The sequence below is a fragment of the Poeciliopsis prolifica genome, unplaced genomic scaffold (genome assembly GCF_027474105.1).
Source record: "Poeciliopsis prolifica strain line A6 unplaced genomic scaffold, Auburn_PproV2 SCAFFOLD003, whole genome shotgun sequence".
Classification (NCBI taxonomy): Eukaryota; Metazoa; Chordata; class Actinopteri; order Cyprinodontiformes; family Poeciliidae; genus Poeciliopsis; species Poeciliopsis prolifica.
In genome coordinates, this window is record NW_026562378.1 from 8,334,657 (window position 1) to 8,347,862 (window position 13,206).

General features: G+C 39.1%; 1 protein-coding gene across 5 annotated transcripts in view; it reads right to left on the minus strand.

Moving 5' to 3' along the window:
* Window positions 1-594: 594 nt before the first annotated feature.
* The window catches only part of dlgap4b (discs, large (Drosophila) homolog-associated protein 4b), a 99,418-nt gene continuing 86,806 nt past the window's right edge, over window positions 595-13,206 (minus strand). For 4 of the 5 annotated variants that reach the window (XM_055026465.1, XM_055026452.1, XM_055026457.1 and 1 more), the window contains 6 exons: window positions 10,173-10,612; window positions 9,104-9,192; window positions 6,906-7,393; window positions 5,610-5,701; window positions 3,469-3,639; window positions 595-1,385 (listed from right to left, as the gene is read on the minus strand). In XM_055026465.1, coding sequence (XP_054882440.1) covers window positions 1,143-1,385; window positions 3,469-3,639; window positions 5,610-5,701; window positions 6,906-7,393; window positions 9,104-9,192; window positions 10,173-10,612 — 1,523 coding nt within the window. In that variant the 3' untranslated portion in view covers window positions 595-1,142. Of the gene's footprint in view, window positions 1,386-3,431; window positions 3,640-5,609; window positions 5,702-6,905; window positions 7,394-9,103; window positions 9,193-10,172; window positions 10,613-13,206 lie in introns of all 5 variants that reach the window. The other variant, XM_055026471.1, reaches the window with a different exon arrangement.

Genomic DNA, 13,206 nt, shown 5'->3' on the forward strand with positions numbered 1-13,206 from the left:
CTTCAGAGCCCCGGATTATTTTGAAATGTATGACTCTGATGCACAATTATTTTCCTTAAAGCACTTAAATGTACATATGGTTCAGAAAACATCCTATATATTTCTGGAGTCATAGCACAGAAATGGAAAAAAGAAATGGAGGAAAGGAAAATAAAAATGTACGAAAAGGATATTGGGATTTTTCATCTACAAAAAAAAAAAAAAAAAAAAAAAAACACATTGTGAACAGCCATTGTGACGGAACCTCCAGCCTGGTTTTGTTTAATATGTGCTTTAATAAAAATAAAAACGAAAATGTCCCAGTAAGAAACTAAACGCTAAAGTCTAACACAAGAAAAACTCAAATAGGATTTTGTTTGTTTGTAGGAACTACATAAATAATCTTTCATATCGGACTTTGTTTCGTCATACCAAAAAATAGTCAGAAAAGCTTGATCTAAATGGATTCTTGCCCAGCCCAAATCAATAATTAAAGAAAAAATAAATATAAGGAAGACATATATATATATATATATATATATATATATATATATATATATATATATATATATATATATATATATATATATATATATATATATATATATAGGTGGATTTGTGTGCAATTTGCATGATGGCCACAAGGAGGTGCTGTGCAAAGCTACAAGATGGCCAGTGATCTGGGAAGAGAGCAAGAGAGTGGGAGACAGAAGCATTGATGCTTATGTTCTGTCTACTTTATAAATCTTATAGCCAAGATATAGAAACTTTTAAAACAGTCTTCATAAAGAATTTGTAACCTATAATTGTTATAATAATACCTTCATTAACATTTTTATGATATCAAGAAAAAGTAAGAAGAAATGATGAAGTTCATCAGCTGAGGTCTTCCCTGGCAGCCTTAGAAGAAGAATCTTCTGCTCCGTAAGTTTGTAGTCTGTTGGGTCCACAAATGTTTCATTATCAGTTTCAAGCAGGACCAGCCTATGATTATGCTAAAAATATCAAAACACCCATTCATTGGCATTGCTCCTCTACACACCCTTCCTTACACACCATCACTCATCTGCACTCAAACAAAATCCTCCCTGTTGTTTTCTTTTTAATTTTTCTTCTCCTCCAACAAACTTATCTGTCCTTGGATCCTTGCTCGTCCTTTTCTCTCAGAGGCGAGTTTGGGCCTCTGGGACGTAAATTTCAATGCTGTCTGCGCTCTCCGTGGCAGAGTTCTGGCGAAACGAGGCAGCCTTCTTGGCAGCTAGCAGGCGCTTGCGAGCCTCTTGTCTCTGTTTTTCTGCCGAGGCCGATGAAGAGGTTGAAGAAGAGTCGGCACTCTTCTCGCGGGCAAGCGTCGGTCGCGCCTTGCTAGGCTTCTTCGCTGCCGGAAGGGCCTCCTTGTCCTCGTTCTGCAAGATTGAGGGTGGAGATAACATGACAGAAGGGAAAAAGTGTTAAAACAACAACATATAATAGTAGTCTGTTTCCTGTTTTTGTTCAGACAGATTTGGCAGACATGATTCATAGAGATCGTTTGCCAAAGCTGTTCTGTCGTTCCCTTGTACTGCTCGAGACAACATGTAGCGGACTGGACGATCAAACACAAAACAACGACAGGAGAGACAGCTGGTTACAGAAGGTCAACATCGAGAAAGACACATTTTCAACCACTTGAAATGGCAACATGAATGGATGTGTACTGGGTTTATCTGAAATCATAAAAGGATGACAGGACAGCCAGAACATTTACACTGATATGCAACAAAAAGCAGACCTCGTCACTTTGCCCCTCCAGCATTTGTTCTTTGGGATGTTTGGCCTTTTTTGAAAGAACTTTGTGCTACAAAACATTTTTTTAAAAACAAAACCCAAACATTTTAGAGCTTTTTGTAGATTTTCTATTTCAGCATTTTAACCGCAAAAATCTAGAGGCAGTGGCTTGATATTTTACTGAATGGAGCCATTTGTGACAAGAATGACCATCACAGATTGATGGTAGGTGAAGTTCTACTGCTTTTACCACCGAGTACTTGGAGTTTCTACGGTGATTGTGGGCTGATTAGCCAGAAATGCACCAAAAAATGAAATGGGATTTGAAATTGAGAGATTAGTGAGTAAACAACAAATCAACACTCATGTAAATTTGAGGCCTAAAGTTGCACCTTGACATGACTTACTGTAGGAAACTCTGATGGGTTTTAAAAGTAGAAAAAAAGGTTTTATAATAATTTTATGTTTTTTTAGACTTACTGTTTGCCTTGTGAAACAGAACCCCTCTTAGAGGAATTATCTCTGTCAAGTAAGTAGCCGTGAGTGAAAGTTGCTCTGAAATTTCAGTTTCAACAATATTTAACATAGCCTGACAGCCACAAATTTAAACTTTTCAAGAAAGGTTGCGTTGTTATACTTTGTAAAGCTTGCACTTTTATTTTGAAAGATTAAGCCTACTGTTTATGTTTATTAACTACAGAGGTAAGTAACCAATTTCACATCAGCATTACACATCAAATCTAATGTATGTTAGGCCTAAACTAGCTGATTATGTATCGATGGGGATGAGTGAAGTGGCAAAAGCATCGTCCTAGTTTTCTATCATCTCCACATCTACTTAAAGTTATAGAGGCAATGTTTCTACAGAACAACAGATTCAACAAGCAGGATGGTGATTTTTGTTTAATCAGGGTGATAATCTCTTATTTTATTCTCATTCAAATAGAAATTGTAATAATAAAGTCTAGAAGGGGTGTAGTGTAAAATCTTTGGAACACAAAGATTACTATTAAATTAAATTACTGTACTATTAAATTAAAACTATACATAAAATTTGTCAAATGAAACTATTTCCTCCAATTAATCCCAAAACTCTTCATCTCAAAGAGAAAAACTGCTTTACATTGGTGAAGAACGTAGCTCGGAAATGATTTGTTGACAGGTGCGAAATGGATTGGGACAAAATGTTAATGTGTGGGCATAAAAATGAGGCACTAATTATAGAAGGGGCAAATTAACCTGGAGCCACAAAAAGAACTTCACATACAGTTAGATTCATAATCCTGAAGACTCGGACGTCACAGACAAGACAAAAAGAAAAGGCTTCACACAGAGACAAATGTAGCCAGGTTAATGAGCAAAAGCACGAGCGTTCTGTCACATTAACCAGCGCATCTTAGCCATGCTCCACTGCAACACAGACACGAACGCACGGACACACACATAGATAAATGACGCATGCATGCTCAAAGCAGGGCTTTACACTTTAAAAACACAGCAGCCCCAGCCCTCTTTGAGATGGCTCTTTTCCCATGCATGCCTAGAGGGATCTCTCGGGCCCCTCTGCGTTGGACAGGGAGGCCTTGTTAAGAGTTCATCCCGCGCAGGGACAGGGTTTAAAAAGAGTGGGAGAGAAATGGTGGTGGTGGTGGGAGGAGAGAGGCCGGTTTCGGCGGCTTTCCTACCCCAGCCAGGGCACTGGGCAGCATGGGTGGGAAGTACCTTCCGCTCAGGGGACGACTGGGCGGCCCCAGACGGCACGGGCTGCCAGTCATTGGACTTGAGATGGTAGAGCTCATCAAACTTGAGGCTAATGTCCTCGATAGATAGCTGCAGCAGGTCCCAGAAGCCAGCCAGGTCCTGGGCTGTTGGCCGTGGGTTGGCAGTCACATTCTGACCAGAGAAAAATGAACATGGTGAAACGGAATGAACAGTAAACATTTGTGTATTTGTGCTAGACATATTACACTGTTAATTTATTTTATCATTTGCTTTACATTACCTCGTGTTTTAATTTTACGTAAATCACTTTATGTTGACTTCTCTGTGAATTGAAAGTGCCTTATAAATTGATAATGACCAATAGAAATGTTTTATTTTAAATAGGAGTGGATACAAGGCCTGCAATAGAACAGCATCTACTGCACAAACAAATTACTAAAATGTCTGAAGTGGACTCAGCAATGAAAAGTTAAAAGTTTTATAAATTTTCAGATGAACCTGATTTGACCTGGGCTGTAATTTCTTGCTTCTGAGGTGTGTAGTTCAAATTCGTTAAGATGCAATTATTGAACGTCACTTTCTAATAGAGAAAACTAATTGTGATATGTTTAATCTACACATTGTTGATATGTTGGTTGCAAAAAATGTGAAGTGTAGGATTTCAGTTGAGCAGTCTTGACGGGGCTCTCATTAGGTTTTAGTGGAAAGAAAAATGCAATGAATATAGTTATCCTTCAATAAAAACAATGTTTTTGGTTAACTTGAAAGTTTTCCTTAATCATTTAATAATTAAAACACATAAATAAATAACAGAACTCATTGCAGACATAGCCTCAAAGAGCTAAACAGTTGAATTTTCAAATGAGTGAAATAAGTCTATATGTATAATCTCATGTACAAATACTATAAATTCTAGTTTCTCTATAATTTACTATCTAAAGTATTTGTTAAACACAGTTGTAGAGAAAATGCTTTAACCCAACTGAGGTTTTAACAAAAATAGCAATAAAACTATTGTGACAGTTACATTCATGTCTTAAGAGTATTTACATATACGTTTATGCATATGTGAAAGTCGTGCTTCTAGGTTTATCAGTTCTAAAAGAGAGCTGTTTAAATTATGCAGTATTTTTATAAAAGAATAAAAAAAAGAGCAACACAACCATGTACAGTGTCTTACTTATCTCCTAGTTACTTTTTGAGATGAACAAGACAAGCTAGAACAACGTGATATTGATGCAGTTTTTATGTTTGCCACTAGATGGTGGTGTGCAACAGTCTCAATTAGCTGAACGTTTGTGTGAAGCACATCCTGCTACTTTAGTTATATGGAATTACCAAACGATTACATTGAGAACCAAGTGATTTACTATCAAATTACAAAATATAAAGCACCCATACCTTCTGTGCAACATGATTTAACTGAAATAATATTTCTGAAAAGCTTCTAGATATGAAGAGATGTCAGAAACAGTACCTTGCCTTGCTAAGTACCGCTTGCCACAGTTTAACCACAAGCATTGTTGTATTTTTCATCGCATGTGATGAACTAACGCATAGAGACTTACGGTCCTGCAACTTTTCAAATACTCACACACAAAAAAACTTCCTCCTTAGAATTATTTTGTTGATCTTTTACATAAAAATGTACATATGGTACAATATCTTAATATTCAAGAGGTATGAATCAATTTGTAAGGCACTAGAAGTCCAAAGCTGAAATTCTGCAGTGCTTTAAACACACTGTCCTCTGTCTCTGTTGGCTCCACATTGTTCACCATACTAATGCTGCAGCCTTTCCTGCTCTCATCTCAAGGCAAATCACATTAGAGTGCAGCTTATCACTCACTATGGTACATATCATGTGCTGGTTGTTGGCTACAATTTGTATAATGGCATTTTTACAAAAAGACATCATCTGGGTGGAAGAGCTTATTGGTTTAATATAAGCTCCTTGTGTTTTGTGCTGCAGGGTCCTCATGATGGAGTCTGTGCATGCTTAATGTGCTGCCTTCGTATTAGTCAGCTTTCAAGTAGATGAAAGCTTTTTATGCATTGCAGGGTAAGCAGCTCTGACAAAAGGGACACCAACTGTGCATTTTGAGTTTGAGGTTGTGAGCAAAGTGTGACAATATACACACCAGGTTTTGTTCACACAGTCCCCGGAACTGCTGGAACTTCTGAGACATCAGGAGCTGAGCGCTTCCCACCGCACTGCGGACTTTCCCAAGCACTATAGTCAGAAGACAGCAGAACTAAACACAACATGGATTTAAAGCTTTTGCGAATGCATAATTAGGAATTATGTTACTTTTTGTAACACCCCCACCTGGAAAATGGGTCACCGGCTGGATGGCATGAATGCGATAAAAGTGGAAATCCTCATTTTGGACACTGCATCTCTCCAGTTGACTTGGATGCAACTTGTGACTTGTTACAACATTAGTCTGTTTGCAGAGTCAAATAAGGACAAACATCTGCCTTGACAAAACTCAGAATCCTCCCTGATTGGTGGATTTTAAAGACGTAGGCATGGGACTGCTGTGTGGCGGGCGAGATCCCACTTCTGCACTGCAGATCTAGATCAGATCTGATGCAAACTACTTAACCAAGTCAGGCCACATGCACACCCATTCAAAACACTGAGTTTTGAAAATGCAAACAATAAGCAGGCACTTATCTGAACAAGCTCTTCATGATAACCGCCTTGCACTGTTTGCATTTATGGTGTGCTTTGCATGCCTGCCCACTGCTGCTGTACGTCCCAGGCCGATGCTAAGGCACTAATCTAATCTGAGGGTTTAATCAGTTCCAGACTAGATTTGTGTAATTCTGGAGATTACAGCCCTGCTTCTGTGTGTTAACCCCAGGTATTACAGCATCATCCCTCCCATGCTGTGTTTGTGCAACAGATTGATTAGAGGGAGTGAGAAATGAGTTATGCACAAAAATTTCAGGTCAGTGTGTCTCATCCAAAAGACCTGGAACCGCCTTTTTAAATGAGAGAGTGAAATGCCTTCTTGAAGTCATCCAGCTGACTTCTATCTGGGAAACAATAGCAAATCAGAGGTAGGCCTCTTAAAGAAATCTCATAGCGGGTCACTGGATGCTGAGGCGAATTGTTCACAAACTTTCTGAAGAACCAATAGCTACACACCTCAAAGATTCAGGTGGCCTTCAAATTAGCTCAAGAACGGTTTGCAGAGAGGTCCGTGGAGTGAACTTAAGCTCTTATTGATGGAAAATGAGGGTTGACATAATATTAAACACTTTAGACAAGGAATGGGATGTGAAACAACCTCATACATGTGCATTTGTATGTGACAGCAGATGAGCAATGGCTTTTGACACTGTAGCTCCGGACAGGATGAAAAATGCTTCCAGCAGCTTCTTCCTCACGGCTACATACTGTCCAGTGAGTACCGTGCGGATCTTACCGTCTTCTGAGAGTTGGTTGTCTTTGGTTTCCTGCTCCATCTGTTGGCACCAGCCTTCCATGCGTGCCGTTTCAGCCTGCAGCAACTTCAGGAACCAGTGGCCGTCTCTTCTGCACAGCGTTCCGCTTCCTCCACTATGGGAGATGCCGCCGCTGCTACCGTTTCCGCTGTCCAGCCAGGGATCCGGGGGCGGCAGAGATGAGGGATCCAGCGCCGGATCCAGGCTTTCAGAGAAAGATGAGGAACTGCTCCGTGTGGTGGAGCGATTGAGGATCTGCCTGGGAGGCGGTGGGGAGGAGGTGTCGCCAGTCTGGTCTCCGTTGTCTAAAGAGTCTTGTCCAGGGGGGGAGCTCATTGACTGACTGGCACTGTTGACCATGACTTTCTTCTCAAAGGTTTTGGCAATGCTGATATGAGAAATGGCAGAGATGTCCTGTGTGTCTGAGTCTGTTTCTTGTTTTGAGGCCATACTGCTGGAGCGACTGAGTCTAGAATAAAGCAAAGAGACAATGTTACAATTCAATTCAGTATAAAAATCGGCCTTTCCAACAGAACAGAGAGTAAAATATATTTTGCTGTTTCTCGCCAAATAATCTGCTTCAAAACTCGTCAGATTACTACCAAAAACTTCACTGTATGTGATTAGAAGTTTATGAGACAGGCCAACACAAAGAGATCCATAAGTGTCAAGAAGAAGAAAATCAATACAGTATTTTTTAAATCTGAAAATCTGAAAAGGGAAGGATGCACATGTACAAATCCTCCTTCACTCTGACACATAGCATGGCTATATCCTGCTGTGGGAAAAACTGGTAAAGACTGCTAAATACTTGAAGGGTTACATTGCAGTTGAATAATAATCCTGAACTTAAAATTAACTACAATGGATGGATTCCAAATTAAAGTCCAAATTAAAGTTTGGACTTTGACTGAGTCAATTAGGAAAGTGTCTGGCAAAATCCCCCCACAAAAAAATGGATGTCCATAAAAGACCTGTACATTTAATTGAGCTTGGGTTACTTTGAGAAAAGGAATGGTCAGAAACGGTCTCTAAAAATGCAAAGTTGGTGGAGATTCATATCCCAAAAGAACTGCATTGAAACACTTTTTGGTTCTGCAAAGTGTTGACTCAGGAAGATTGAGTACAAATGCACAAAATACTTTTCATATTTCTATTTGTAAATGATTATCATTTTCCTTCCACTTTGCAAATACACTACACACACATAAAACACAAATAAAATACATTGAGCTTTTTTAACATGACTAAATGTGGAAATTACTTTTGAGAAGCACCGTATCTTTCACAGAATACATGGACAAAGAAACAACTCAGTCAATTGTTTCCCTTTCTGGAACAAATAGGACCTGTTGAGTTTGAAAGCAGAGTCAGGTCTCTTCCTCAATGCAGATACAAGAAACCTGGGAGCAAGAGCTTCTTGTCTAAACCGAATAAATGAATAAATGGACTTCATGTGAATTCTGTCTAATTCTCTCCATTTCCTGTTACCATTCAGGAAACACATATCAGATGCCGTTCAGACAATATGCCGAAAGCACTTAAGAATAAAAGAATAGCAAACTGGACATGGGCGTCAACAACAAGCAGAGACATATTTAAAGCCTCCCTCCTTGGTAAATTTGGTCAGTGGCGTTCTTTTTAATTCAGGCACAGAGCTTGGCACAACAAGACTCATTTGAAAAGTAGCTTCTGCATATTGAGGGTTTCTTTGCGCACAGACAAAACAAAAATCATGGCTTTTATTTGGAAAGCCATTCTGATCTAGTGTTTCTATGTACGTGTTAGAAGCATTTTCTAACATGACACTGCATAGGAAGAGAAGCAAGACTGATTGCATCCAAAAGAAATCTTTCTAAATATATACATTTAGGAGTTTTTTAAAGTCTATATTTCAAAGAAAGAATTGATGAAGTGAATACATGTATTAAATTTAAATACTGCATAAAAAATTAACTTTATAGCAATGTCAAAATGGCTTGGAGGAGATCTTTAAATAGTAAATGCTCATATGAGGAATGTGCTCCAACATCACAAGCACCACACGTACAAAAAACACCCAGGATGATTTCACATGTACAAAGGGCCTGCATTGGAGGGAGTACAACAGTCAGAAGAATGTGTGTGTGGCTATAATATAAATTCCTCACGTTGTTAAAAGGACAGGAAGAGGACTTACTGCCACCCGTCCTCCACCTGTACTCCAATTGACTGAAATCTGGCCAGGGGCGGGGTCTCCTCTCTAGGAACTTCCTGAATGCAGTCAACCTTAAAAAGAAAAAGCAGAAACCCAAACCAAGAGCGAAACAATGCTGGCTTAGAACTATGGTCATGCATATTTTATATCACTAGATCTGTGAAGTCTTAAAATTTCAAGTTAATAAAAAGAAAGAAACAAAAAAAAAACAGACGACACACAGATGGTATGATGCTCAGGTATTGAATTGAGCTTCAAATCCAGTTGTTTTTAATTGTTTGGTACTGAAGGTTTTTAATGTTTTTAATTGTTTGGTACTGAAGGTACTAAAGTCAAACCCGTGATAGCTGTTGTTGCTTTAATGTCTGCAATGTGAGCCATTCGTCAGACATTCGTCACTCAACAAAACTGTATCATAGACTGTTAATTTGTTGATATAACTAATCTGGGTTTCTCCAAATAAGCAAGAGGTGTGTCCAATGGTGCTTACTTTGAAAGACTGTAGCGGCTGCTGGAATGCCCTGTCTGTGCCACGTAACCTGCTGTGTGCAATGTATATGCACGACTGTTTGTATTAAGAATAGCTGAATAGAGAGCAGCTGAAACACTACTGATTAAATTTCATTATGTGAAAAGCAAAGCATTACATTTATGAAGTAAGAGACAAACATTCAGGCAAGTTTTGTTTTCACACTACTAACTGAAAACGTCTTGAAATTCTTACGAGATGAATTATTAACAAACCAGATGACAAAATGTAGCTGGATCCATTTCAATGGCTGGATCTGACCTGTACTATACTGATAGCATCCGGTTTACTTCGCCGGGTTATTAGCTTCAAGTAGTAAATATGTGAGCTTATCTGGGCCTTCTTCCTACACTTAATTTTGGATACTGCACCAGATTTAAGCTAGATCTTGCACAGGCCGGCTCAGTTTGTGGACGTCTCTAAACTGTCTAAAAGTGTCCTGCACTATATTCGGTAAACTAGCATTCTTTATGCACGTTTGCAATTGTTGTTCACTTATATAAATAAACTGTAATTGCCTACCTGTATCCCAATAGAAGACAGTTTCCGCCTTGGTACTGGGGCTATAAAGGGCTCCTCTGGTGCTAAATTCCCTTTACTAGATCCTGATTTCAGGGATTCATTGTGGACTGCCGAGTCACTTGTCTCTGTGGAAGCATTGGCGGTGCTGGGGATGATTGGCTCCCTCGGCGTAGCAATGGGAACAGGGATGATGTGCGGAGGACGAGGAATACCACGGGCCAGGCTGTTGGCACGGGTGCTGTCAAGGCTGTCAGAGGAGTTGCTGTGAGCGTGGCTCGACTGGCTGTTGACCTCTGACCTCCTGTCCTGTTGGTCCAAGTAGTTGTCCTGCGCTGACTCAGTGCTACTCTGCACTGTCACCGATATGTAGGGCTTGGAGGTTGTGCGTGGAGGCACCGGTGGAGGAGCAGCCTTTTTACAGCTTGTTATGCACGTGGAGACTGCAAACAAATACAGCGGGATTAGGATAAAAAGATTAGGCAAGGATAAAGTTGAGAAGTAGCTACATCTAGGGTTTTTCATCCCAAAACAAGAGTGGACACAGAACTACAAATAAGTAGGTTGTGCATAAAGAGCTTGACCCACTCTTTGATAATTAACTTCATAACCAAGTCCATTATTTATTTTGTGAAACTTTGAGCATCAGAGGGGAGACATTCCAGAAGCTTAAGGTTAGTCTGCAGTATCAGACTAACATTAAGCCACCAGTTTTTCAAATTAACAGATAAAAATGCCCAGTAACCAGAGTACAGGTCTACCATGAACTGTTATCAGCTGCGACAATGCTGCCTCTGTTCAAAATAAAACTGCTAACACTAACCACATCCGCCAGTACCACTTGTTATCATTCCTTACCCATCAACAAAAAATAAGTAGTTGGACTCATACGGAGTCAGGGTTGTGGTGAGATGCTACAGAAAGTTCTGACTGTATTGAGCACAAAGAAGAAACACCATGGTCCTTCATCATATGTTGCTGTGTATTGCCACTCAGCTGGCTGAAAGAAGGTTACTATATTTTAACCATGCTTTTAAAAAAAGGGTTGATTGGAAGTACTTTCAATCACAAACAGATACAAGTTTGTGGCTCGTCTGCTAAGCAGACAACTGCAAAATATATCAAGCTTTTAATATTAGCTTTTATGTTTGCTTAAGAGGAGAAAGGACAAAACTGTCTAATATTCTGTGCAACTAACTTTTAAAAATTGTAGCTAAATTTAGCGGGTGCCAATTTTATGATTATTTCCATAAGCCTTATGATATAAGTAATGATATTTTTAACAGTAATGTTATTTTTAGTCACACAATCGTGTAGTTATACATTAAAGTACATAATAGAATATAAAAAAACATAACCTTTGTAATTTTTTTCTCTAAAGCACTGATTGTTTCTAACATGCTGTAATAAATAATGTGATCAAAAATCTCAACATGTAAAAGATTATGAAAACGTCTTGAAGTGAACATGCGAGTTCTGCTGAAAGCAGTTGGGCAAAAGCTGTTCAACATAATTCTTTGCTCAGCTTCATCTATACAAAGTATGCAATTGTTCTCATATAATCTCAAGCATGTCTGAACGTTTTTTTTGTTTTCTTCCCTCTCAGCCTAATGGGCACTGACAGACAAAAGTCCATACTGATATATTAAAATGAAATGCTTCTTTGTTTTGCGAGATTTCTCACTCATGTGCTGTGTTGAGTTTCAATGTCACCACTCCTCACTGAGATTTATTCCTCTGACAAAATTGCCTCTGCACCAGCAAATGATCCTGATTTAGCATGCATGCTTATAGAGGTTGGAGGTACTATAAGCATGCCTTTTTTCCGTCAAAAACAAAAAAAAAAGGTCCGGGAATCCAAAACAAAACATTTCCCACTGACACACCACTGCAGCATTTGTGAACCGTATGCCAGAGCGCTACATGATTTGAAAGTGCAAACTCTAAGCAGGTTCCAGTATACTCTACATCACATTCCAGCAAAGCAAAACCATTGACATCATTCCTCGACACCTGAGACGACACCCAAAACACACCCAAGTTGGCCCATCTCCAGACTGCAGGACTGTCTTCATTCCAAAACTCAAACGAATTGAAGATGCTGAGCTGTCAGGACAAACAGGGCTTTATGAACATGCAGCACCTTGCAACTGACTTTACAAATTCTGGAGAAGGTCTGGTTTTCTTTTCTATATGTCTAGAATGCAGTTCCAATTGTATTCTCTGACATGTTCACAGATTTCTTTCATAGCAGTAATTTAAGAAAAAAAAAAACGTGTGCACCCTTAGCCAAAAATAAATTTTGTTCAGCAAATTCCTCTTTTTTTTGAAAACCCACAATGCCATGACAGACCTTATGTCACTGAATTAAAACAATTCTGTCAACAAGAATGGGCCTTCACAACAGTTCTTGCAAATATGAATTGCAGTTGCTACCATCCGATGTGGTAAAACCAGATGTTAAACTTTGGATCCAATTACTTTTAACACATTAATTAAAGATAAAAGCACAAATTGTTTCTTCTTTAAAAACTGATAACTATTTCTACCATAGCAAAAAAAGCAAGCCTACATTAGTGACTGGTTTCCAAGCCATGATTGTCCATGTTTGTTGTAGGACACCAGCCTTTATATGTGAACAATATGACAAACCTTGTAACTTACTGACATTGGAGATTTTATTGTAACTAGCACAAAGCCTGTGCCAAGGCACTGTCCTTTCTTTATTTGTTTTGTCTCTATGAGAAAAAGGCATACACTCATTTCATTTAGCAAGACATTTTGCAGAGTGACAACTTCCAGCAGGTTTGTGCACACCACAAATGGATCAAAGCCACCGTGAAATAACATTTCAATAATGTCCTCCTCTATCGACAGTCTACAGGAGGCAAATAAGTGCCAGAGGCTTGGGGCTCACCTGTTGTGCACAGGAGATTCTCTGATTGACTGTAATATAATATCTCAGTCTGCCTTTGCAAGCAGCTCCTCCTTTATCCACAGAAATAAGCCCATGAGATTAAATATTAACTGGAGAAGA